The 23,019-nt window shown below is 35.9% G+C and overlaps 3 protein-coding genes across 4 annotated transcripts; 2 read left to right on the top strand and 1 right to left on the bottom strand.

Moving 5' to 3' along the window:
• The first annotated feature begins 8,194 nt into the window (after positions 1 to 8,194).
• Positions 8,195 to 12,953, top strand: LOC126725063 (receptor protein kinase TMK1-like). The gene is made up of 2 exons (XM_050429564.1): positions 8,195 to 10,984; positions 12,082 to 12,953. Exons 1-2 carry the CDS (start codon positions 8,563 to 8,565, stop codon positions 12,585 to 12,587), a joined length of 2,928 nt encoding a protein of 975 aa, XP_050285521.1. The 5' UTR covers positions 8,195 to 8,562; the 3' UTR covers positions 12,588 to 12,953.
• Positions 12,954 to 15,142: 2,189 nt separating this feature from the next.
• Positions 15,143 to 17,081, top strand: LOC126725071 (pentatricopeptide repeat-containing protein At1g05750, chloroplastic). Its single transcript, XM_050429573.1, has one exon. It carries the CDS (start codon positions 15,423 to 15,425, stop codon positions 16,974 to 16,976), a length of 1,554 nt encoding a protein of 517 aa, XP_050285530.1. The 5' UTR covers positions 15,143 to 15,422; the 3' UTR covers positions 16,977 to 17,081.
• A 498-nt stretch (positions 17,082 to 17,579) lies between these two features.
• Positions 17,580 to 19,506, bottom strand: LOC126725078 (putative pentatricopeptide repeat-containing protein At3g11460, mitochondrial). Of its 2 annotated transcripts, XR_007655314.1 has the most exons (2): positions 17,963 to 19,506; positions 17,580 to 17,714 (listed from the first exon to the last, which is right to left on the bottom strand). XR_007655314.1 is itself a non-coding variant. In XM_050429587.1 (1 exon), the coding sequence occupies exon 1, from the start codon at positions 19,464 to 19,466 to the stop codon at positions 18,483 to 18,485; it is 984 nt and encodes a 327-aa protein (XP_050285544.1). In that variant the 5' UTR covers positions 19,467 to 19,506; the 3' UTR covers positions 17,881 to 18,482. The 2 variants fall into 2 exon arrangements, 1 of the variants encoding a protein (XP_050285544.1); XM_050429587.1 differs by lacking the exon at positions 17,580 to 17,714 and having other exon boundaries at positions 17,881 to 19,506.
• Between the last annotated feature and the right edge of the window lie 3,513 nt (positions 19,507 to 23,019).

Here is a 23,019-nt window from a genome sequence, read left to right on the forward strand (position 1 = left end):
CTAATAAGGTCCAAGACATTTCAAAACTAACTAATTTGGTCTCTAAAGCCAACTTAGTTTCTAAACATTATTAGGCTTGTTAGTTATTTTCTCTTCTCTGTTTTAGGGAACCAAGCTAGTTTTAGAAATCAAATTTGTCAATTTTGAAATGTCTCAAACCTAGTTGGCATTAATCCAAATCTCAAGCTAACTTAATGGAATCTACCTTCTTTTTATTTTTTATTTTTAAGTTGTCTACTCATTTATACAAAACCTAAAGGGGGAATAGCCATCCCTCCACAGGCCTTAAGAAAGGAATGTCATTTTGTTTATGGTTTAAGTAGAAATTAAAAATTTAAAAAAAAAAAAAAAAATGGAAGAAGAAGAAGAAGAAGAAGATAATATTATGTTAGGGAAGTCATAATGTGTGAGAGTATGATTTATATGTTGTATTTATTATGATGCCCCAGCTCTCGACTTGAGACCAAGACTCCTTACAACTCACACCGATAACAACACTAAGCGACTGAAGATTTATTGTTAACAAAAAGGCAGCCTAACTGCCCCTCCCCCTTTGCTGCCTACTTGTATTCGTAGCTCGATTAGATGTTAAGACTTAAGACTAGTGTAATCCAACTAAAAACAAAAGTTGTCTATATCAAATGATACGTGAATTGCTCAATAGTCAATAGTGCTTTGCAACGATCAATAGTGCTTTGCAGAGTCTTGCCAAGACTGAGGTTGAGGCTAAGGTTCGTTAAAAAGAAAAAAGAAAAGAGATTGTTGTAATCGTTTTTCTTGTGTGAATCTTTATTTCATACTCGAGTCATAATGAGAGCATAAACTTATATATTTTATTTATTTAAATCAACCTCAATGGAGAACGTCAATTCATAAAACCTTAATGGTTTGAAGATTGGTGTAATTTCGCTATAAAAAAAATATATGAATGGGAAGAGATACGATGGAGTAGTTGAGAGGGAGAAAAGGACGTGAAGATAAGAGAAAAAAAAAAAGTGAGAAAGTACATATAGTTGAAGCCGAAATATTTGATGTTATCTTTTCATGAAATTATTTCAATTAATATGGATGCTTTTGTCAGATAACAGTTGATGAAAATGACATTTCAAGGATATGAGGAACAATATTTAGAGAAGGAAACTGTCGGTAAATTTGCTTTCTTGATGAAACAGATTTAAATTCGTTAATCCTGCTATGATTAGTACTTTTCCTCTATTCCAAAGCAATGGTTCCACTTCCAGTAGTATATCTTACTAATAATGGCACTTGGACACGAATCTTGGAGGTTGACATCTTTGTGATATCTATCTATTTATATCTCCTATCTATTTATATCTCTCTATCTATATCTCCTTTTATTTAAATATATTAGCACTGTATTTGGGACAATTTATGGAATAAGAAGGAATATGATGTTCTCTACTGTACTTTGGAGTTTATAAAAGAAAAAATAAAAATAAAAAGAAATGGGCCAGTATATATTTGTATTATTATACATTTTGCTAATTATTCATCATTTTTTTTAGAATAAAGATAGAATCTATTATTCATCATTTTTTGGAAGAATACATCTTTCCTCAAAAAATATCTTCCAAACTAGACAATGGTAGCTCACACATCACTACTCGATTTCCTAAATACCCTTGATTCTAGAGTATTCATTCCAGCTCATTTAAATATATATATATATATATATATATATATAATAAATATATATATCAAAGCATAAACTCAAAATATAATCAGTGAAACCCAAAATCACCCATATAGATTATAAAACAATTATGCCAAACGAGATTTTACTACGGTGCAAATGCAAATAAACAAACAAGTCACAGTAGCTTATGCACAATATTTTTATTATTTCTTTACACTTCTTGAATGTAAAGAAATAGAATAAACGATGATTATTGCATATAAAGAAAAAGAAACGGTTGGAAAAATTTAAGAAAAAATGGTATTTTAATAAAATAAAATATAGAATAGATCATATATGAGTATTTTAAAAAATTGTTAACTGAATAGAAAAAGTATATTCTTATTCTAAAATAAACATTAATTTTGTTGTAAACTAATATGAATGTTAAGGTTTGTTTAGGGAATCTAAGGCATTACAATTTAATATGCCGACTAGATCTCGTCGGCATGTTAAATTGTAATGCCTAGAGAAGATGGTGGGACTTTTTGATATGCCTCTTAGGCTTTTTGTGGTTACCAAATAGACAGCGTGACATCTTGAGAGTTGAGGCACATGCTTTTGTTGAGGATTGGCAATACGAGAAACATTGAGGAGGATAGCGGAAATAAATATTTAATGCTTTCATAATAATGTCAATGTCCTCATTAGTTCATTTTTGTCGGATTGTCAAAATTGACATTTTTCAGATTTGTATTTCTTTTCTTTACTTGCTTCTGTTTAAACTTCTTCTCAAATGTAGAGATAATAAGGTTTAAATGCGTTGTCAAATTGATATGGGATTTATGAGATTTTGTTGGGCTTTCTCTCCTATGTGAGGATGTGCATACTGCATAACAGGATTTATAAAAATAAAAAAACTAAGTTGGCATGTGGGTGTGGGCGTTTACTTAAGTAGCCATTTCTCTCCTAATAAGGACGGACATAAACATAAATACGAGTACAGATATGAATACAATACAATGATATGAACAATTTCTGAAAAATTATAACATAAAACGGTCAATACAAAATGGGTAAGCACCCTAAATGAAGTGTTTGTACTTCCTAGTTTCTCTCCCATAATTTAGTTGAGAAAGTGAGAAACCTTAGTTATGTCATTCCCTTAGCATTTCAGTTCCTTCCTAATGATGTAAGAACTGAGAAGTGAGAACCATGAGCACTGTCAAAGACAAAATGGTCTTTTTTTATACTTTCTTTGCGATGTGTACCTGAAGATTTCTTTGCTAAAAAGTAATGCTTTGTTTGGTTGTGAAGAACATATAGGAAAAGAAAAAGAATCGGAATTGATATCTTTTTTCTTTTTTTTATTCAACATAGATTTTCTTTAAATGAGTGAAATGTGGAGAGCTACACGTAGAATACTAATTTGTTTTTAGTGGTGAATTCAAGTTATTCAACTCCATCAACTCGCTTCGTGGATCTTTAAATAAAGTATGATATTTCACATGTAAGTTTCTAACGATTTTCACTTTTCAGTTGTTAATGGGGTCTCATTGTGTATCATTACGGTGGTATATATGTGCGAATGGATACATAATGTGACTGTCTTTTTTATGGTTCATGATGTTTAATTAATACTTCAAAGAATATGATTTTTTGGTTGTAACATCATGAACCACTTTTGCTCACTTTACATTTGAATTTTTTTGATCGATTTGCAAAATATTACCGAAATTTTTCATCTTTGGAATGCTTGGAGTCGAGTCTCTATATAGCTTTATGAACATTAAATTAATTAATTGGTTCATATTGTTTTCTTTCAAGGGCATGCTTGTACATCATAATGTCTCTAACAATATTATGTTTTTAAACACAAAGTGGATGAGAGAAAGCTACTATGACTAAATTTGGATTCTAAAGTTCTGATATCCTCAATAGGTCACAATTCCTAAGTTCCTCTACGGCTCTACCATTAGGCATTAGTAATAATATTGATTTGTTTAATACATGGGCCTCACTCTGTCTAACTTTGGTCGATGTGTTGTTACTCGTTACAAAAGCCTCCTACACATCTCCCACCAATATCCTATTAGAATCATTTGAGTGAGCAAATATTTAGGGTTTTATGCCAAAAAGTCATTAAAAAGAAATAATTTTGGAAGCTTCAAAGCAACTTAGATTAATCTGCTAGATTTGTTAAATGCCTAACCTGATAAGAGTTAACCATTAGAGTAACTACTTAATTAATAAAATTAACCATTAGAGTTAACCAATACCCGCTCTCCTAAGTGCATTTTTCGCTCTCTCTCTCTCTCTCTCTCTCTCTCTCTCTTATAAAAGGAAGCAAAAAGTAATTAGGCATCAAGTGTTGAGAGAGACCTACCTTTCCCATTTCTTTTGTTCGGATATGAATATGGTTTATAAGAGAAAATAAATAAGGAAAATGCTATAGTTATTACGAATTTTATTGCACAAATCATACAAATTTATGTGGTAATAAATGAATGTAATTGGCGAACTTTAACTACTTAATAAATGAATATTTGAATTGTTTTTTAGTGATTAGTGACACATTCAATTTCTAAGCTTTATGTAAAATAATTTGTCATATCTTCAATATCACTCAAAATATAAACACCTCTATACTCTATAGTCGTATTTATAAAGATATGAACAATTATCTCTAGGTTTTGACAAAGACTTTTAAATTCACATGAGTAAAACCAAAAAATGTTGAATCAAGTCATCTTTTGACTATTTCAAGTAATGAACTAGATCCCCCTACGCTACAAACTCTTGGGACTTATTGGTATGTAAGAACCATGTGGTTCCCACATACCAACACTTTCAATAGTCCGCTGATAAAATATTGAAATTTCTCAATACGACCCTAGAACTATGGAACATATAAAGAGCACCAAGAGAAAGAGAATGGACGTTAGGGTTTATTCTTAATGGGTGGCTGAGGGAAGCCACCTCCTTTTATGAGCAACTTTTTCTTGTCTAAAAAAGTATACTTAGTTAGCTCCAAACAATAAACTCTACAATTAGGGTTTTCTTTGATAGCGAATTGTTTGCATGGATGTCTATTGGGCATGAGCATATGGCCCAATACCGACAATTTTTGCCACAAAGAAAAAGTTTACCCAAATCGATTTGGAGGAAAATTCCTCCAACTTACCACATAGATGTTGAAAAGACCATTTACAAGAACTTCTAATCACATGAAATTTTTAATAAGTTATGTGACTTGTTTAAATAATTTGTATAAATAGGCTTATAAATCGTCATGTAATAGGTTGTAAGAGATTCTTCCAAAGTGGTTAAAAAAAAAATTCATCTAGAAAATTAAAACTAATGTGAAAGGCTTTTAGGGATACATATGATTGTAATCAATCAATGCAAGTTAATTATGTGTACGCACAAATCTCACAGATTATGCAAACAAGGAATAAAAAATTTAAAAAAAAAAAAAAAAAAAATCAAGGGCTGGCCAAGGCAGTTTAAGGAAGCAATTTCAAGAGCATGACTCTAGTTCTTACACAAATTTGTCATTGTCCAGGATGTCCAGAAGATAAAACCTCAAAGTGCTAGATTCTAACCCCATGTAACCCTAATTAATAACTTGGTACTTATAATTTTTAAAGGGGTCCCTTTTTGTGCAACAATCAGAGAATAACCACTAGGAAGTAGGGATTATTTGTATTTTTTTTTTTTATGAAAAGATAGGATTATATTTTTAATATTTTATGAATCGTGTTAACAAACACCGTAATGGTCTGTTAAGAAATTGCTTTATATTAAATATTTTACTTTATATTAGATTTTTTATCAGCTTTGTAGGATGTGGAATCAATTGAGCTAACTTTTTAAATCTCATTTATCACTTCAGTCATATTTTTAGCCTCTCACATCAATTCATAGCAATTTTATATTAACTGAACCTTACAGTAGCCTATTCTTAACAAGCGCTATACGGTGTTGGTTAACATCTTCCTATTTTTATTAGATAGCGATAGCTGGACACATGAACTGTTTTCAACGAAAGCTACATTTCGCTCAAGGAAACGCCTGAGGAAAGAGTTTGGTCTTTGAGATGAATTAGTTGTTAAGTTAGAACACAGGGATTTGGGTAGTGTACTAACGGCTTATTGAGACTAAACTCTGACCAAAGGTAATCTAACAAAACGGCCTAAGTCTTGTTAGACTAGCGAGTTTGGTCTAAACTTTGTTTTGTGTGAAATGAAATCAAAGATATGAAACGTGTCTAGCAAGTGATTACTAAGTCTACCAAAAATTGTATTGTGGCCCCGCCATGGCACTCATTGTATTCGAGCATATAAAGTTCAAATCTCATAGCTTCATTAGTATATTTACATTTTTTCCTTCGAAAATATATTCTGCTTTTGCTGGGTTTTTCCTCCCACCAACATCTAATGCAGGATCATTTGAGCGAGCATGCTTGTAGGGCATTATATGAGCACATAATTATAGAAACTCATTACAAGTTTGCAAGTTTGCATATGTTGCATAATTTGTAAGAATAATTAATATGATAGTTGGGAAATATGGATTCAAATATTGAACATTTCTGTTGAAATCACTGGGAAGTATTAGTCGAAGTTCTTGATATGAGAATTATTAATACAATTATACAAATAGGATAAAATGTGTTATACATCCTCTTGCTTTCTCTAAAAACAATCATTGGAAAATACAAACACACAAAGAGTAAATTATATTTTAAACTCAATGTTAGAGGATAGTTTCTAATTAAACCTCCACATTAAAATAATAATAAAAATATCAAATCAAACACTTTGTAAATGAAGATGTACTAATTAATTTACAAAGCTCTTGACCTTTAATGGTACAAATTAAATATTAATAAATACTTAATTATGGGATAGAATTTTCTTAAAAGCTTGAGCTCCGGCTCTTCACCCCTCGTTAATTAACCTAGTTCATAGAGTAACAAATTAATGGCCAAAATTCATTCAAGTCATGTGGTGAAAGAACTAGCCGACACAAACTAATTATTAATTTATTGGGGCTGCGTTGTCTGAAATATCTTGTCATTGGACTTTGGAGCCAGGAGGAGTTAATAGATTCAATCCCATTGTATTGACCACAAAAATGAACGGACAAAGAAAAGAAGTAAAAGTCTATTGCATTAAAATTTCGAACATGAAGCATATTCTTTTTTCTATTTCTTAATTTCAAATACTAATTTCAATTATGAATATTTTATTGTTTGTTAGGACTTATGAGCCCGCCTAGCACCTCACATGTTTAGCCAAATATTTAATTGATTTTTCATTTTACAAATAACAAATCACAAGTGTAACAGACATAATTTTTTAAAAAAATTATTGAAGTAATTTTTTTCTTGTTATAACAATTATTATTATTGAACTAATTGATTCTGAGTTTGTGATGAATGAAAAAAAAATAATGATTTGCATAAAAAAATTTATGTCCATTACTTACAGTTAATTATTTTAACAAATATAAAAAATATTGTGAAAAAAGAGTTATGAATGTGACACTAGTCCTAACAAATATATATTGATAAACTTTTACCAACCACAAATGATCGATTTACACTCTTTTGAGCTATAAAAATAACATATCATGTATAACCTTCTTCTTTTTTCCCTCTCTCAAAAATATTTATCCCACTTGGCCATTTCTCTTCTATTTTTTATTTATTTTTTAAATCATCGCTCACTTTCTCTTCTAACACTACAATGATTTCTGTTGTTGATCATTTTCTTCCACCAATTCTCCTTCTTCAAGAGTCCGAGTAAAAGTAAAGAATATTTTTCAAAGAGAATATATTTTTCTCATCTATTTTTCAAGAAGAATCTGGTAATCCCGGAATTCTGTTTTCCTGCAGAGAATTTTTTTAGTCCCAAGAGATGCTGCGTCTACCTACGACTACGAGGAATAGCAACTTCCAAACCGAAATTACCGGAGCACTCTTCTCAATAGGCCGACATCATAACCTATAATCTTTGCAGGACCCACAATTTTAGCTTTGAGCCTAACATACCTACAAGTGTAAACTATTATTTTCAAAAGTTTTTTCTTGATTTTATACCAAACCCAAAGCTAGTGAAATCAAAATCCTTTTTTTTATCCCATCATAAAAAATATAAATAAATAAATAAAAAATATATATATTTTTTTTATACTTTCACTCTTGCTTATTTTTTTCACTCTTGCTTATTCATTCTAATACTACATAAAAAATTATGATTTTTACCATAATTATTTTATCTAATAAACTGTGATGATATGTATGTTGTATGTTATCTTTATATGAATTTTTTTTTTAATTTTTTTCTGTCGTTTATAGCCTATTATATAAATAGTTGTGAAAAAAATTGTAAACACTTACTAAACTTTTTTGCTTCCAACATTTATTAGTTCCTATGTGGCTCCTATGTCTATGTGTTGTGTCCCCTTCAAGTTGCCCAAGCCGGCACAGTCCTTTTTGATAAGAATATAAGATGTTTTATTAAATAATAAAATGTAAATTAGAGAGAGCAGAAACAAACAAAAAAGGTGAAAAAGATAGGGATGGCAAAGAGAGAGAGAGACAGTCATCGTGGAGATGGACTACTGCTTTCAGGTTTATTCCATCGAGAAATGGATAAAAACCACAAAAGTAGAAGCTGATCTCTATCTAACAGTTTTTGTCCCAACATAAAACCTCCATTTTCCCATTTGGGTCTTCACCATTTTTCATAAAAACCTTTACTTTTGCATGCCTGTTTCTTAGTTCACTTCCCAATCACGCTGTTCTTCTTTTACTGTATCTGGGTCTTTGTTTGCATGTTGTACTTTGGTGATATGAGCGAGTGAGTTTTAGCAATCATGTGGGTTTTCTAAGTACATTGGCATTTGCTATTTTCTTCATGGAGGTTGGGCTGTGCATTTGTGTTGCCCTGTGCCTTTTCACAGTGGCAAATAGTGTCACAGACCCTAGTGACTTCAAAATTCTGAACGATTTCAGAGAAGGGTTGGAGAATCCAGAGCTTCTCAAGTGGCCTGGCAATGGAGATGATGACCCATGTGGCCCTCCATCTTGGCCTCATGTGATCTGTTCAGGGGATAAAGTGTCACAGATTCAGGTTCAGAGTCTTGGTCTCATAGGACCTTTGCCTCAAAACTTTAACCAACTCTCAAAGCTTTCCAATTTGGGCCTTCAAAGAAACAAGTTCAATGGGTCATTGCCCACCTTTAGTGGGTTGTCAGAGTTAGAATTTGCCTACCTAGATTATAATGAATTCGATTCAATTCCCTCTGATTTCTTTGATGAACTTAGCAGTATTCGTGTTCTGGCTTTGGATTACAATCCTCTTAATGCGAGTACTGGTTGGTCTCTTCCAGATGGGTTAGCAAAATCCGTTCAATTGACAAATCTTTCTTTGGTATATAGTAATTTAGCCGGACCATTGCCAGAATTTCTAGGCACATTACCTTCTCTCTCAAACTTGAAGCTTTCATATAACAACTTATCTGGTGTGATTCCAGCTAGTTTTGGACAGTCATTGATGCAGATCTTGTGGCTGAATGATCAACGTGGTGGAGGGATGACTGGTCCAATTGATGTAATTGCATCAATGACTTCACTGACACAGCTTTGGCTACATGGAAACCAGTTCACAGGGACTATTCCACAAGGCATAGGAAACCTGACATCCTTGAAAGATCTCAACCTCAATGGAAACCAACTTGTTGGTCTGATTCCTGAGAGTTTAGCAAGTTTGGAGCTTGACAACTTGGACTTGAACAATAACAGGCTAATGGGTCCAATACCAAAGTTTAAAGCTGGTAATGTTTCTTGTGCTTACAATTCTTTTTGTCAACCTGATCCTGGGATAAAATGTTCCCCTGATGTTATTGCACTTTTGGATTTTCTTGGTGATGTGAATTATCCCTCGAGTCTTGCTTCTGACTGGTCTGGTAATGACCCGTGTAGTGGACCATGGTTGGGATTGAGTTGCAACCCCAATTCCCAGGTTTCTATTTTAAATTTGCCAAGACATGGGCTTAATGGTACTCTAAGTCCTTCAATTGCAAAATTAGACTCTTTGATGGAAATTAGGCTTGCAGGAAACAATTTAAATGGTATAGTCCCTGATAATTTTACTGAATTGAAATCATTGAGATTATTGGATTTGAGCGAAAACAATCTTGAGCCACCACTACCAAAATTTCCGGGAAGTGTGAAGGTTATTACTGAGGGAAATCCTCTGTTTGTTGCTAATCAGACTGAGGCTCCACTACCTGCTAAGAATCCACCACCTGCTAAGAATCCACCACCCATGAGTCCAGATTCTCCCTCTAATAATACATCACCCCATTCCGCCTCTGCACAACAATCACCATCCTATAAACCACCTCCCCCACGTAGGGGCTCAAGCTCTAATTCTTCTAGTTCTGTTTCAGAGCAATCTCAACCAAAAAGCTCCAAAGGATTGAAAACAATAATTATTTTGGTTGGAGCTGCTGTTATTGCAGTTGTGGTTCTTCTGGTGATTATTTTATCTGTATACTGTTGTAAGAAGGGGAAACACACATTAGAAGCTCCTAGTTCCATTGTGGTTCATCCTAGAGACCCATCTGATCGAGAAAATATGGTTAAGATTGCAGTCACGAATAACACCACTGGAAGTTTGTCTACTCTAACTGGAACTAGTTCTACAAGTGACACCAGCAGCGGAACTGAAAATTCTCATGTGATTGAGTCTGGGAACCTGATCATATCTGTTCAAGTTCTCCGCAAGGTGACTAAAGATTTTGCACCAGAAAATGAGCTTGGCCGGGGTGGATTTGGAACTGTTTATAAGGGTGAATTAGAAGATGGGACAAAAATAGCCGTTAAGAGAATGGAGTGTGGGGTGATTGGCAGCAAAGCGTTGGATGAATTTGAGGCTGAAATTGCTGTTCTGTCTAAGGTTCGGCACCGCCATTTGGTATCTCTGTTGGGGTACTCTATCGAAGGCAACGAAAGGATTCTTGTGTATGAGTATATGCCTCAGGGTGCTCTAAGCAGGCATCTTTTCCATTGGGAGAGCCTGAATTTGGAGCCACTATCTTGGACCAGGAGGCTCTCAATTGCATTGGATGTTGCTAGAGGAATGGAGTATCTTCATAATCTGGCTCGTGAAACCTTTATACACCGAGATCTCAAGTCTTCAAACATTCTTTTGGGTAATGACTTTCGGGCAAAAGTTTCAGATTTTGGGTTAGTCAAACTTGCTCCAGATGGTGAGAAATCTATTGCTACTAAGCTTGCTGGGACATTTGGATACCTCGCACCTGAATATGCTGGTAAGATTTTTTTTTTTTTTTTTTTTTTTTCCTTTTTGGCCCCCTGTGAATTCTCAATTTTGGCATTGGTTAGATATTAGATCATAGATATTGAGGATGTAAAACAAAACTACATATGCTATGATTTACTACTACTGTGAAGATAATCTTGATAACATTCTTGCATTTTGTATATAATCTCATATTTTTTATAGTTTTTAGTCTGTTCTAAGATGGCATGCCTAACCCCTTCTAATGCCTTTTAATTCCATTTCCAAACTGCAAAAGGAGGTAATTTGTGGTCTCAGTTGTGTAAAGCTTTTCCAATTCTGAGTATTTGAAATTAGAATTTTATTGAGTTGCTGAGGTCACAACTTAATAAAACAGGTACTATTAAACCTAATTATAGTGGACTTAGGAAACAATAGTTCTAATTGACTTTGGAAATCCCCATTAATGATTTTTCAAAAATAATCTTGATGGTAGGAAATAAAATACTAATTACCTAATTAACTAATAATACCTAACAGAAAATCCAAGTGACCCCAAAATTAAATAAGACTAAATTAGAACAATTTTTACTTCACGCTTCCCACATTATTTAGAATGCACATTTACTTATATTTTACACCAAACGCAAGCTTTTCTTTCCTGTTCTTGTTAATTAGTTCTATGTTTTGTTAGCCCAAAACTTTTTTCTTTTTAATATGCTTTATTTCTGAAAAAGCTCCAAGGTGATTGACAACCTGCAACATAGCTATTTCAAGTTTCTGTTTTTCTGACAAAGATTGTTCTAGTAGAGATCAAAACTAAACTGCAGATTTCAGAAAACACAACTATATGCAAGTATGTGGTGTAAAGAAATTAAAAAAGTGAATCTAAATACTGCTTCCAATGAGTATGATATGGTTATAGAATTATTACTCTGATCCTTAGTGTATGTCCAAATTATACTGTTCAATTGTATTTGAATTCCAAGGTAAAAAATTTCTTGATCATCAAAGGGTCAGGATCTTTGGGTGTTCTTGAGATGATAGCCTTTTCAAAATTTCGTCTTTATATCACATGGTTTGATGCACTTATAGAGTCTCCTTATATATCATTTCTATGGGTTTCAGTGATGGGGAAAATCACAACTAAAGCTGATGTGTTCAGCTTCGGAGTGGTGTTGATGGAACTTTTGACTGGATTAATGGCACTTGATGAGAGTCGCTCAGAGGAAAGCCGGTACTTGGCCGAGTGGTTTTGGCGAATCAAATCAAACAAAGAGACTCTTATGGCTGCCATTGATACAGCTATCGAAGTAGATGAAGAGACCTTTGAGAGCATCTCTATCATTGCTGAACTTGCTGGACATTGTACTGCGAGGGAGCCAAATCATCGGCCTGATATGGGCCATGCAGTGAATGTGCTGTCTCTACTCGTTGAAAAATGGAAGCCAATGACTGATGAATCAGAGTATATCTCTGGAATTGATTACAGTCTGCCCCTTCCACAGATGTTAAAGGCTTGGCAGGAAACAGAAAGCAATGTCAGTTTTACTAGTATTAATAGTAGCAAGGGAAGTATTCCAGCAAGGCCTACTGGATTTGCAGATTCCTTCACTTCTACTGATGGTCGATGAGTAAAGTCCCAGTCAGTTTTGATTATTGGGTTTTGATGCATTCTTCTCAAAAATGTTGGTTATTTAGTTGATCCCAATATATCTACATTGTGCTTTCAAGGAGCATCTCCTTTTGGTGATTGCACACAATAATTTCATGGTTAGAATTCAAGTGCCCAAGGTATACTTCCCTCAGTGATTCAGGATTTCATTCTTGAGCTCTGAGAACTGGAACAGTGATGTAGATAAAAGCAGTAATTTATACTTTCTTTGTTTGTTGTTCCTTGAATTATGTAGTCTGCTTTTATACCTATTTCATTTTGATTTGTTAAGACTTGATGTCATTTAAAAACCTATCAAGCATCAATTAATTTCAGATTTTCATCATGACTTCTTGATTTTCCCCTAAATGTTCTATTTCTTTTCCCTCTTAGCCAACTGTGGGAGCCCCAGGATATGCATATGGAACCCTTTAAAAAAGAATTAGAAGTATATTTATTACTAAAAAATTACATGGGTACATAAGAAATAACAGCCTACATACCATGCAGTTACGGAATGAACCATAGCTCAGTTACAGTGAGCTCATCCATCACCAAAATACCATTTTGTAAGTGTAGAGAGTATGTGTTGCATGTTTATTGATGCCCATTGGCTAGTTATCCCAGACATGAGGAAAAGGAGGCCCTGCAACTGGTAAATTTTGCTTTTTGTACTTAGTTTGATCAGTTATGGACAGGGGAACCTCCCCTTAGTTTTAGAATCATATTGCAATTCGCTCTTCTTTGTTCAATAAAGATTTATTTTCTATCTTCTCCTCAAAAAAGATATAACAGCCTACATAAACTGAGCAGGCAAATCTTCCAACCAATTACAATCATCAAAAATAGAAATAAAATACTTCGTGAAAATACAGAAACACTATTAGATTTGGATGGAAGAAAATGAAACTCCGATGGCGTGCAATCCAGGCAATGTCAATAACCAAAAAACAATTTCTCCCTCATACTTTATTCAAATATTTATAGAACTTTTATAAACTGTTAATAAAAAGGAAGCGAAATCGATTTTATCCCTATTTGCATAAAATATAAATAAAAAGATGAATGATTTAATAATAAAACTATATCTTTTTTTTCTTTACTATTCTACCTCCCAAATGCATTAGAAAAAATATAACACATATAGTTTATTTCATATTATTCCATAATTTTATAAATTCCTAATCATAATTTCAAAGCTGATGTACAGTGTGTTTAGGTCATAAAATTGTCGTTAAATAAGGGATTTGGATTTTAATTTTTTTTATACTAAAAACTAATTGATTTCTTATCATGATGATAATGCCTAGGAAGGCCCTGCTAGGTTGTATGCCCATAGGTGCAAGATTCTTTGAAAAGGCACGAGTTGATTTGAAGACCTAAGACCTTCGCTTAGCAACGAATGAAGGGGAGCTCTTCGAGTTTCCCCAAGTGGTATTTCGTAATGTAGAGCTAGTCTGAAGTAGATTCAGGATCAGAGCAGTGGATGGGATAGGAGAGGACACTTGGTTGCTAGCCTGAAAATTGGTGCAGGAGACTTCAAAAGTGCTAGTAAGGCTTTTTTGCAAAAGCATATGAAGTTGGGAGGTTTGGTGCTTCATCAGGTAAGCTACTCAAGTTTATTGTCAGCAGAAGAGAAATTGGAATCATTACGTAGTCCTATAGGGAAATGTCAATGTATAGTGTTAAAATGTTTAGAGAAGCTAACCGTTGCATAGATGCTCTTGCCAAGTTAGGAGCTAATATGGAGGATGATTTTGTTGTATTTGCTTCTCCTCCTTCTGTAATTGCTAGTCTTTTGTTTTCGGATAAGTTGGGCGTGACCCAAGATCGTATTTGTAATTCTGTGGTGGCTACCACTTAGTTTTAATATAATTATCCAGTTTACCAAAATAAAAAATGTTTTTTTTCCCCCAAGTGTTAAGGCTCTCATTTTACTAATATACTATTCGATTCATCACTTGTTGCTATATCAATTCTTCCGCAATCACACATTTTGCCACAAACATGTTCAAGTGATCCACTTAAAGTAGTACACTATCTCACTTTCATATTAATTCACCATTTTTTCTTCAAAACTCACAATTGACCATATAAAATTTGTGTCAAAAGTTCATTCTCTTTTGCATGAATTTGAAATGTTTCATTAACTCAACTGATCATTTAGGACCATTGAAATTGTTCTAATTTTTGCCACAATTTGATGATATGTGTGACTATGATAAATTAACCACTACCTGCAACAAAAGTTGTGTACACACACCTTCTCTTAACCTAGTATCGTACTTATTCAGAAAAAACAAAAATAAAACCTTCACTTCCCAATTTGAATGTGACCATGACAGTACCCTAACTACTTTCACACAAAAAAAGCTAGGTGAATAAAGTAAGATCCAAAGAGAATCAACACAATAAAATTCAAACATATGGCTGATGTTGGCCCTTACCCCTAGGCCAACCAGTGCATTGGTCAATCCTATACTTTATTATCTTTTTATATTTGTGGTGAAAATCAAATCCACGTAACTATGTTCCAGATTCTATCTTTTGTAAAAAAAATATTTGCTACTCATCAAGAATAACAGTGAATAAAGAATACGTTAACTCCTCTCGATTAGGATCCAAGTGCAATTCACCCACCCTCTCTCACAATATTTTTTCAACTTTTTACTTTTCTTAACTTTTTTTCTTAATTTTTTAATCAATGGCTGAGATTGTTTCATAGGTATTGCAGCTCCTTTCATCTCTCTATCTAGTTCTCTTTCCATTCGATCCACTCATCAAACAAACGGTATTTTGAAGTTTGAACAACAAAATGAACGTTACCGCCTACACTAACACAGCCACTCCAACCCAACTCTCTTCTCCTCCGAAGACACCCAAACCACCACTCCCAACCCAACCCTCCTCCTTACCAAACCACCGTCACCGTGTCTCCCTCCCACAGACCAACAGGCCCACCATTGACCCTGTTGTCTCATGGACTTCTTCCATTGCTCGCCACTGCCGAAATGCCCAACTGCCCGAAGCCGCCGCAGAGTTTCAACGCATGAGACTAGCTGGGGTCGAACCCAATCACGTCACTTTCATTACGCTTCTCTCGGCCTGTGCTGATTTCCCACTTGAGAGTGTGGCTTTTGGGTCTTCAATTCATGCTTATGTTCGCAAGTTTGGTTTGCTTACAAACAATGTCATGGTCGGTACTGCACTACTCGATATGTACGCAAAATGCAGACGCGTGGATCTTGCGAGAATGGTTTTTGATGAGATGGGTGTGAAGAATTCGGTGTCTTGGAATACTATGATTAATGGGTATATGCGGAATGGGAAAGTTGAGGACGCAATACAGCTGTTTGATGAAATGCCTGAGAGAGATGCGATTTCTTGGACTGCTTTGATTGGTGGGTTTGGTAAGAAAGATCACTTTGAGCAGGCGTTGCTATGGTTCCAAGAAATGCAGCTTGCCAGAGTGGAACCGGATTATGTCACCATTATTGCAGTACTTTCCGCATGTGCCAATTTGGGAACCCTTGGTTTGGGGCTATGGATGAATCGATTTGTTATGAAGCAAGACTTTAAGGACAATATTAGGATAAGTAACTCTTTGATAGACATGTATTCCCGATGTGGATGTATCGAATTTGCTCGTCAAATCTTTGAGAAAATGACGAAGCGAACCTTGGTATCATGGAATTCAATCATTGTAGGCTTTGCTGTTAACGGTCATGTAGAAGAAGCTCTGGAGTTCTTCGGTTTAATGCAGAAGGAAGGGTTCAAGCCGGATGGGATCAGCTTCACAGGAGCTCTTACTGCATGTAGCCATGCTGGATTAGTTGATGAGGGGCTCAAATTCTTTGATGAAATGAAGAGAGTTCATAGAATTACCCCTAGAATAGAGCACTATGGCTGCATAGTGGATCTTTATAGCCGTGCAGGCAGGTTGGAAGATGCACTGAATGTGATAGAAAACATGCCAATGAAGCCAAATGAAGTTGTGTTGGGGTCATTGCTGGCTGCTTGTAGGACTCATGGGAATGTCAGTTTGGCTGAAAGGTTAATGAATTATCTTTCTGAATTGGACCCCAGTGGCGATTCCAATTATGTTCTCCTTGCGAATATATATGCAGCCATTGGTAGGTGGGATGGTGCTAGCAAGATTAGAAGGACAATGAAGGCCCGTGGAATACAAAAGAAACCGGGATCTAGTTCAATTGAAATTGATTGTAGCATTCACGAATTTGTGGCTGGCGATAACTGCCATGCTGAAACAGATAGCATTCATGCAATGTTAGAGCTTCTGTCCCTTGAACTGAAACTATGTGGTTATGTACCTCAGACCTTTGAAAATGAATCTTATGAAGATGATTAAAAAACATTATTGAGGTTTAGCAACAGACACAAGAATGTAATATATGTTTTTTGTGAACTGCTGATCAAGCTAAAGAGTAAAGACATCATATTTTTCGCCTATAAATTTCTGTTTTAGATTGATTGCATGTGAAATGTTTTTAGCTTCAGAACCATGACTAATTAATCTATTCAGGAAATGAAAGAAGAAGAATATCCAAACAAATTTTACATTAAAGTTATTTTTTTCTTTATTAAAAGAAAGCATGTGTAACATGTGTGATAACATTTTTTTTTTTTTGTCTACGGAACCAACCAAAGTGTTACAAAAGGAACAATCTAGTCATTTCTTTAACCTCACAGGTTTGAAATTTCAAATTAAAAAATAATAGTAAGAGATCAGTTTGATTTTGAATCAAAATTCAGGGATATTTTTTGCATTTTCTTTAAATTAGATTGAGTCTCTTTCACCACAATGCAAAGCTAATGATCTAAAAATGGCAGATGTTACAAGTATATATGGATACACATACACAAATATATGGATATACACACATGTATATATGTATGGATACACAAGTATATATTTTAATGCAAAATGGAAGACTCCAAAAGGAAGAATGATATATGTATAGAAAGAGTCGGTCAATCTTGCCATACTGTTGTAACTAGAGCTACAAAAGGAATAATGACATACAGGGAACCAATCATAATGAAGCCTGAATGTGAAGGTGAATGAAAGCCAATACATCGTCATAGTCTACATAGAAAATAAAATTGCTAATTCAATATTTCTGTACAAGCATATTATGTTATTAGTGAAGCTAGGTATGGAACTAAAAAAAATTACACTAAAAAATAGATCCTTACAGAGCTTAATTGAGCAGATTATGATGATGATAATTGTCATAATCTCAAATCAATCATTATTCACAACTCACAACCTCAATCCCTTGAAAAAGACACAATAACGAACATAACATCTGTATAAAGAAAGAAGTGTGTCACCTTAAAATTTATGAATATATTCTTGAAAAGTATAATGATCTCTATTTGTTGGCCAAACTATCCTAACGGCTCCTTTCCCCAATTTTGGACATTTTAATAGTAGCTTCAGTTCAGCTCTTCTACCACTCATGAAATACCAACCCCTTTTATCTTCTGGTCAATGTAACAACTTGTAGCGTGTTCTTATCATCCCTCACCGATCAATATCACTTAAATATTGATAGCAAGGTCATCAAGAAACACTTAAACCATGCAAAGGAAGAGCAAAGAAACTAAAGAATTTATGGTATACTTTGATATGGCATTTCCATGAGTTGCCACCAAAAGGTATTTCTCAAATGAAGAAGCTGGCAAAGGTGAAATGAGCACTCTTATCTGTTCGCTTGCTAAATGCTTCAGCTCCAGAAATGACTTTCAATTTTCATGGTGATCCAAGAAGTCAAAATGTCTTCCCCAACATAGCTTCTTGAACTATAGAACTCATTCAAGCAACAATCTTAAGTCCATGCAGCAAAATGATTCACAAAGATTCTACACTCAGTCGCTTCCCATAAACCTTCTCTGCCACCCTCTCAGCCACCTCCAGCTTCCCATGAATTCTACAAGCAGCCAACAATGCGGCCCAAAGAGCTTCATCAGGCTCTATCTCCATTCCAAAAATCAACTTTTCCGCTTCCTCCACCTGGCCTACCCTCCCCAACATATCCACCATACACGTATAGTGCTCCAGCCCTGGCTTAACCCCAAACCTCCCCTGCATCATCTTGAAATACTCCCTCCCTCTGTCTGTCAAACCACCATGACTACAAGCTGTCAGTACCGTCGTAAAAGTCACGCCATCCGGCCTCTCATTAGCCTCCAACATTCTATCAAACAACCCAAACACTTCACTAAACAACCCATGCATCCCATACCCTGCCATCATCGCTGACCAAGAAATCTCATTCCTCACAGGCATTCCATCAAACACCTTACGCCCATTTTCCAAATCACCACACTTAACATACATTGTTATCAACGCGTTCGAATTTCCCAAATCTAAGGTAAACCCATTAACCAAAACCGCATTGTGGACTTGCCGGCCAAGCCGTAGAGCCGATAACCCGGCGCACGATTTAAGCACAACGGGCAAGGTGTGGCGGTCAATGGGTTTGGCAGCAAGGAGCATTTGGCGAAAAAGGGAGAGAGAGTGAGAGAAGAGACTGAGAGATGAGTAGGCTCTGATGAGAGTGTTGAAAAGGTAAGTGGGTCGGCGAGTGGCAAAGGAGAAAAGAAGGTTAGCTTGGTGAAGTTGGGCACAGGAGGCGTAGGAGGAGATGAGCTTAGTTCGGATGAAGTCGTGAGGTGAAATGCCGAGTCTAATTGTTCGGGCGTGAAGACGTTTGAGATTTTGGAGGTTTTTGGTGGAAGAGCAAGCGTCGAGGAGTGTTGCGTACAAGGGTACGATGTCACGAGTGGATGCCATGTTAGCTCTTACCTCTAAGAGCAACGCATGCAATAACATAACAGAGATCTTCTATGGATTAGTATTATTTCTTATTAGCTGCAAATAGTTCTAAACTTCAACAAGAGAGTAGTTGTCTGAATTTGAAAATTTTTTATGAAAAATGTTATTTACATTTTTTACAGTTTTTTTTTTTTTTTCATAAAGAATTTCCTAAAATAGATGATTAACAGCTTTGTAAGGACTCAATTCGCGACGGCTCCAAAATAGTATTGGGTTCGCACGTTGAGGGTCCAAACAATATAATTTGTAGAGCATGAGTTTGAAAGGCTAGGCTTTGGTCACCGAACGGTGATTGGTCGTGGTGTTCATACAAAATTAAACCATGTTCGCTCGAGGAGTCTTTCTCCTTGAGTCGGACTGGGAGGCTCTAGTTCTTGGTCTTTTTTCCCAACCTCCTTTTGGCGCATCAATCTTCACATTATATAGCCCTTCTTGGCTGATCCTGGCCCTCCACCTGTTGATCAGGCAGGTGCCTACTCAAGTACCTGTCTCATCAGCCGCCTCCCCTTGCTTTTTGTTAGTTGCAATAACCGAAACCACACTGTTCAAGCGTCTTTTCTCATTAATATGGTTAGGACGTTTGTGGACGCATTCAATGTGGAGGGGACATATTTACCTTGAACCACCTCCACACCGTACCCCCACGTGGGTTCCATTCTACTCGCCTCTTCTTCTGGGGGCCTTTTGGAGGCTGCTTTTGATGACATGTCACTCTTCCCTTCGAAGTCTTGGGATGCCGAGGACAGGGTCATCCTCGGCTGCGTCTTTAGGCTATTTAGTCTTTCCCTACTCGTCCTCGGCAACTACCCTCCTTGGCACACCCTCCTCGGCACGAGCCCTGGGCCCTAGTGGAAAGTGGGCCGGGTCGTAAGTTCTCTGGCCCCACAAGCTTAAATGCATGCAATAATGGAACCCGTACAAAATTTATTAAGGAAAAGATCCGCAACCACAATCATTTGCCTTCACTACCTACAAAATAACTGAGGGGAGAGAGAAGATGGCGATGGCATTGGGACAATTACAAAAGGGGGCCCAAGTTGCAAGAGAATCAACTAAATAGTTTAAAGATCTAAGAGCATTAGAGTTGTAAACTCCGGATATCCTATTTTTTAAGCATTAAACCACTAAGTACATGCATTACCCAGGTGTTTATTTGGTAAATTTTTTTCAATCCTGCTACAATACACTTCTACATTTACACTTTACTATTCACAGATTGTAAAACTAAATATCATTATTTTATTCTGACTCTCCATCATCTTTGTCTTCCTCACTCCCTTCTCTTCTCCCTCTTCTCTTTGTTTCTCCCTTTTCTTTGTCTATCCTCTCTTTATTTCTCTATCTTCTCTGTCGCTCTCTCTCTAGTTGCTAACATAGGTGGGTTGCTGCCATGGGTCGATTTTAGTCATGGGTTGGTGGATTTTAGTCTTAGGTTTGTTGATTGGAGTGGTGGCATGGTGAGGTGGAGACCGGCGTGGTGGCATGGTTGTCGATGAGTTTGGCCTGGTGGGTTTCTAGATTGCCGTGGTTGACGGCATGGTGGTGTGGTTGTCAACGAGATTGGTGTGGTGGGTTTCTTTGTGTTTTTTTATTTGTTTTTTTTTTTTTTTACTCTTGGTGGTTCTTGTGGTTGCTATTTCTTGTGGTTTTTGTTGGTGGTGGGTTTGGTGGTTTTTTTTTAACGGGTGTTGGTGGTTGTTTTAATGGTTTTGGTGGTTGGCATGGTGGTGGCTATTGTGGTTGTGGTGGTGGTTGTTGGCCGGCAGCATGGTGGGTTTGCTGGATGGCAGTGGTGGTTAGTTTTTTTTCTTGGTGGTAGCTAGGTTTTTTTAAAATATTTTTTATGGTGGTGGTAAGCTTTTAGACACAAGGAAATGGAGAGGAAAAATGGGTTGATGGTGATGGTTTTGGTTGTGTTGATGCCAGTGGTTGATGGGAGTGGTGGTTAGATTTTTTCCTTGTGGTAGCTGGGTTTTTTTAATTATTTTTTATGAAGAGGGAGAGAAAGAGAAAGAGTTGGTGAAAATAATATTTTAATGAATAGATGAGATAATTAAGAAATGGGATGTTTTGTGTGGTGTAAAATAAATTTTTTTTTGTAAATACCGAATGCTAATGCTCTAATAACATGGGAAAAAGATCATACAAGTTGATGAAGCAGAAAACTGCCACTCGTCAGTATGCTCCTCATCACTGGTATGGACAATTGTCAATACCTGTTTCAAAGAAACAATGTAAGAGGGCACCTAGGGTCCCGAGGGAGCCTCTGATGCTTAAGTTAGTTTATCTCCTTGAAAAACAGAATAAAGTAAGACATAGTCTGAGTATAGTGCATAAGTGTATGCGTTCATCCCTGCTCACTTGTTGTTATTTGCCTTATATAGCATGTTTGTCAAAAAATGCTCGGAGCATTTATTGTGCCAGACGTTCGAGGCTTTAAATAGCCTGTTGAATGCTATTATATCCTTGTTTAAAGTCTTGTAACAGTTTTACAATGATCAGCTTAGCTGTCTGAGGCTGTCTGCTGAAGCCCGTAACGTTTAGACCTTGTTAAGGAAAGGATTTAGAGCCAGATCGTTAATGTGTGTAACGGTCATCAGTGTTACTAACGACCCATTTTACTAACAGTCTGCAATCTCACAATCAACCAAATTCACTGAAGGTCTACTGATTAAATATGGCTCTTCAGTTGCCCCCTTATTCCTTAGTCGTTCCTTCTTTGAGACAAGTAGAGGAATAACTCTGGTGTTTTTTGATTGCTTTTCCTCTTCCCGAAATTTCCATCCTATCTCATTAATGGAGACGCGATTTTTTGTCAAGTACTGGCCACGTGTAGTTCATGCCTTGGTCGTGCATGTGAGGGTTTTTATGTGTTTTGAGCTTTTGGCGCCATAAACCAAGCTTTTCTTTTTAGAAAAAAGAAAACTCTTCATCCTCTTTCTTCCTCTTTCTGCGCCAATTTCATATTTGAGGTCTGAAGTATCAAAACTCCTTACTTCTCAAAATCTCGTTAAGATTCTCCTTCTTAGAACTCCATTTATGGTTGATTTGTCTTTGGTTCGGCGTGAGTGTCCTTCTGTTTCCTTCTTCTTTGCTAGATTAAGAGTTTTTCTTGAGAAGTCTGGTCGAAAACATCCTCGAGTTAGGTCGTTTCTTCCCCGTGATTGTGCTGCTTTTAGGCCAGTGCTTCTCAATTTTTACCCCTTGATTTCTTATCACGTAGAAATGGGTGATAGAGAAATTGAGGCTAGGGTTGGTGAATCAGAGTCTAGTTCCTCTTCTAGCAGCGATTTCGTTTTTGAAATTTCACAGGCAAAGCCATCCTCTTCTTTGAGACCTTCAGTTCCTTCTAAACTTCCCAAGTGTTCAACTCCTTCTTCACGTAATCGCTCATCTTTGCGAGCTTCTTCATCCTCGTCTGTGACTCCATTCCATGCTCTTTCTGAGGAATATTTCTTAGATGGTAAGGATTTGGAATCCATTAGGGGAAGATTCCAAAATCCTAGCGAGGTCATCTCTAGGCTGCCTCATAATGGTGAGAAAGCTTGTA

This window comes from Quercus robur, chromosome 1, assembly GCF_932294415.1.
Source record: "Quercus robur chromosome 1, dhQueRobu3.1, whole genome shotgun sequence".
NCBI classification, from domain to species: Eukaryota; Viridiplantae; Streptophyta; class Magnoliopsida; order Fagales; family Fagaceae; genus Quercus; species Quercus robur.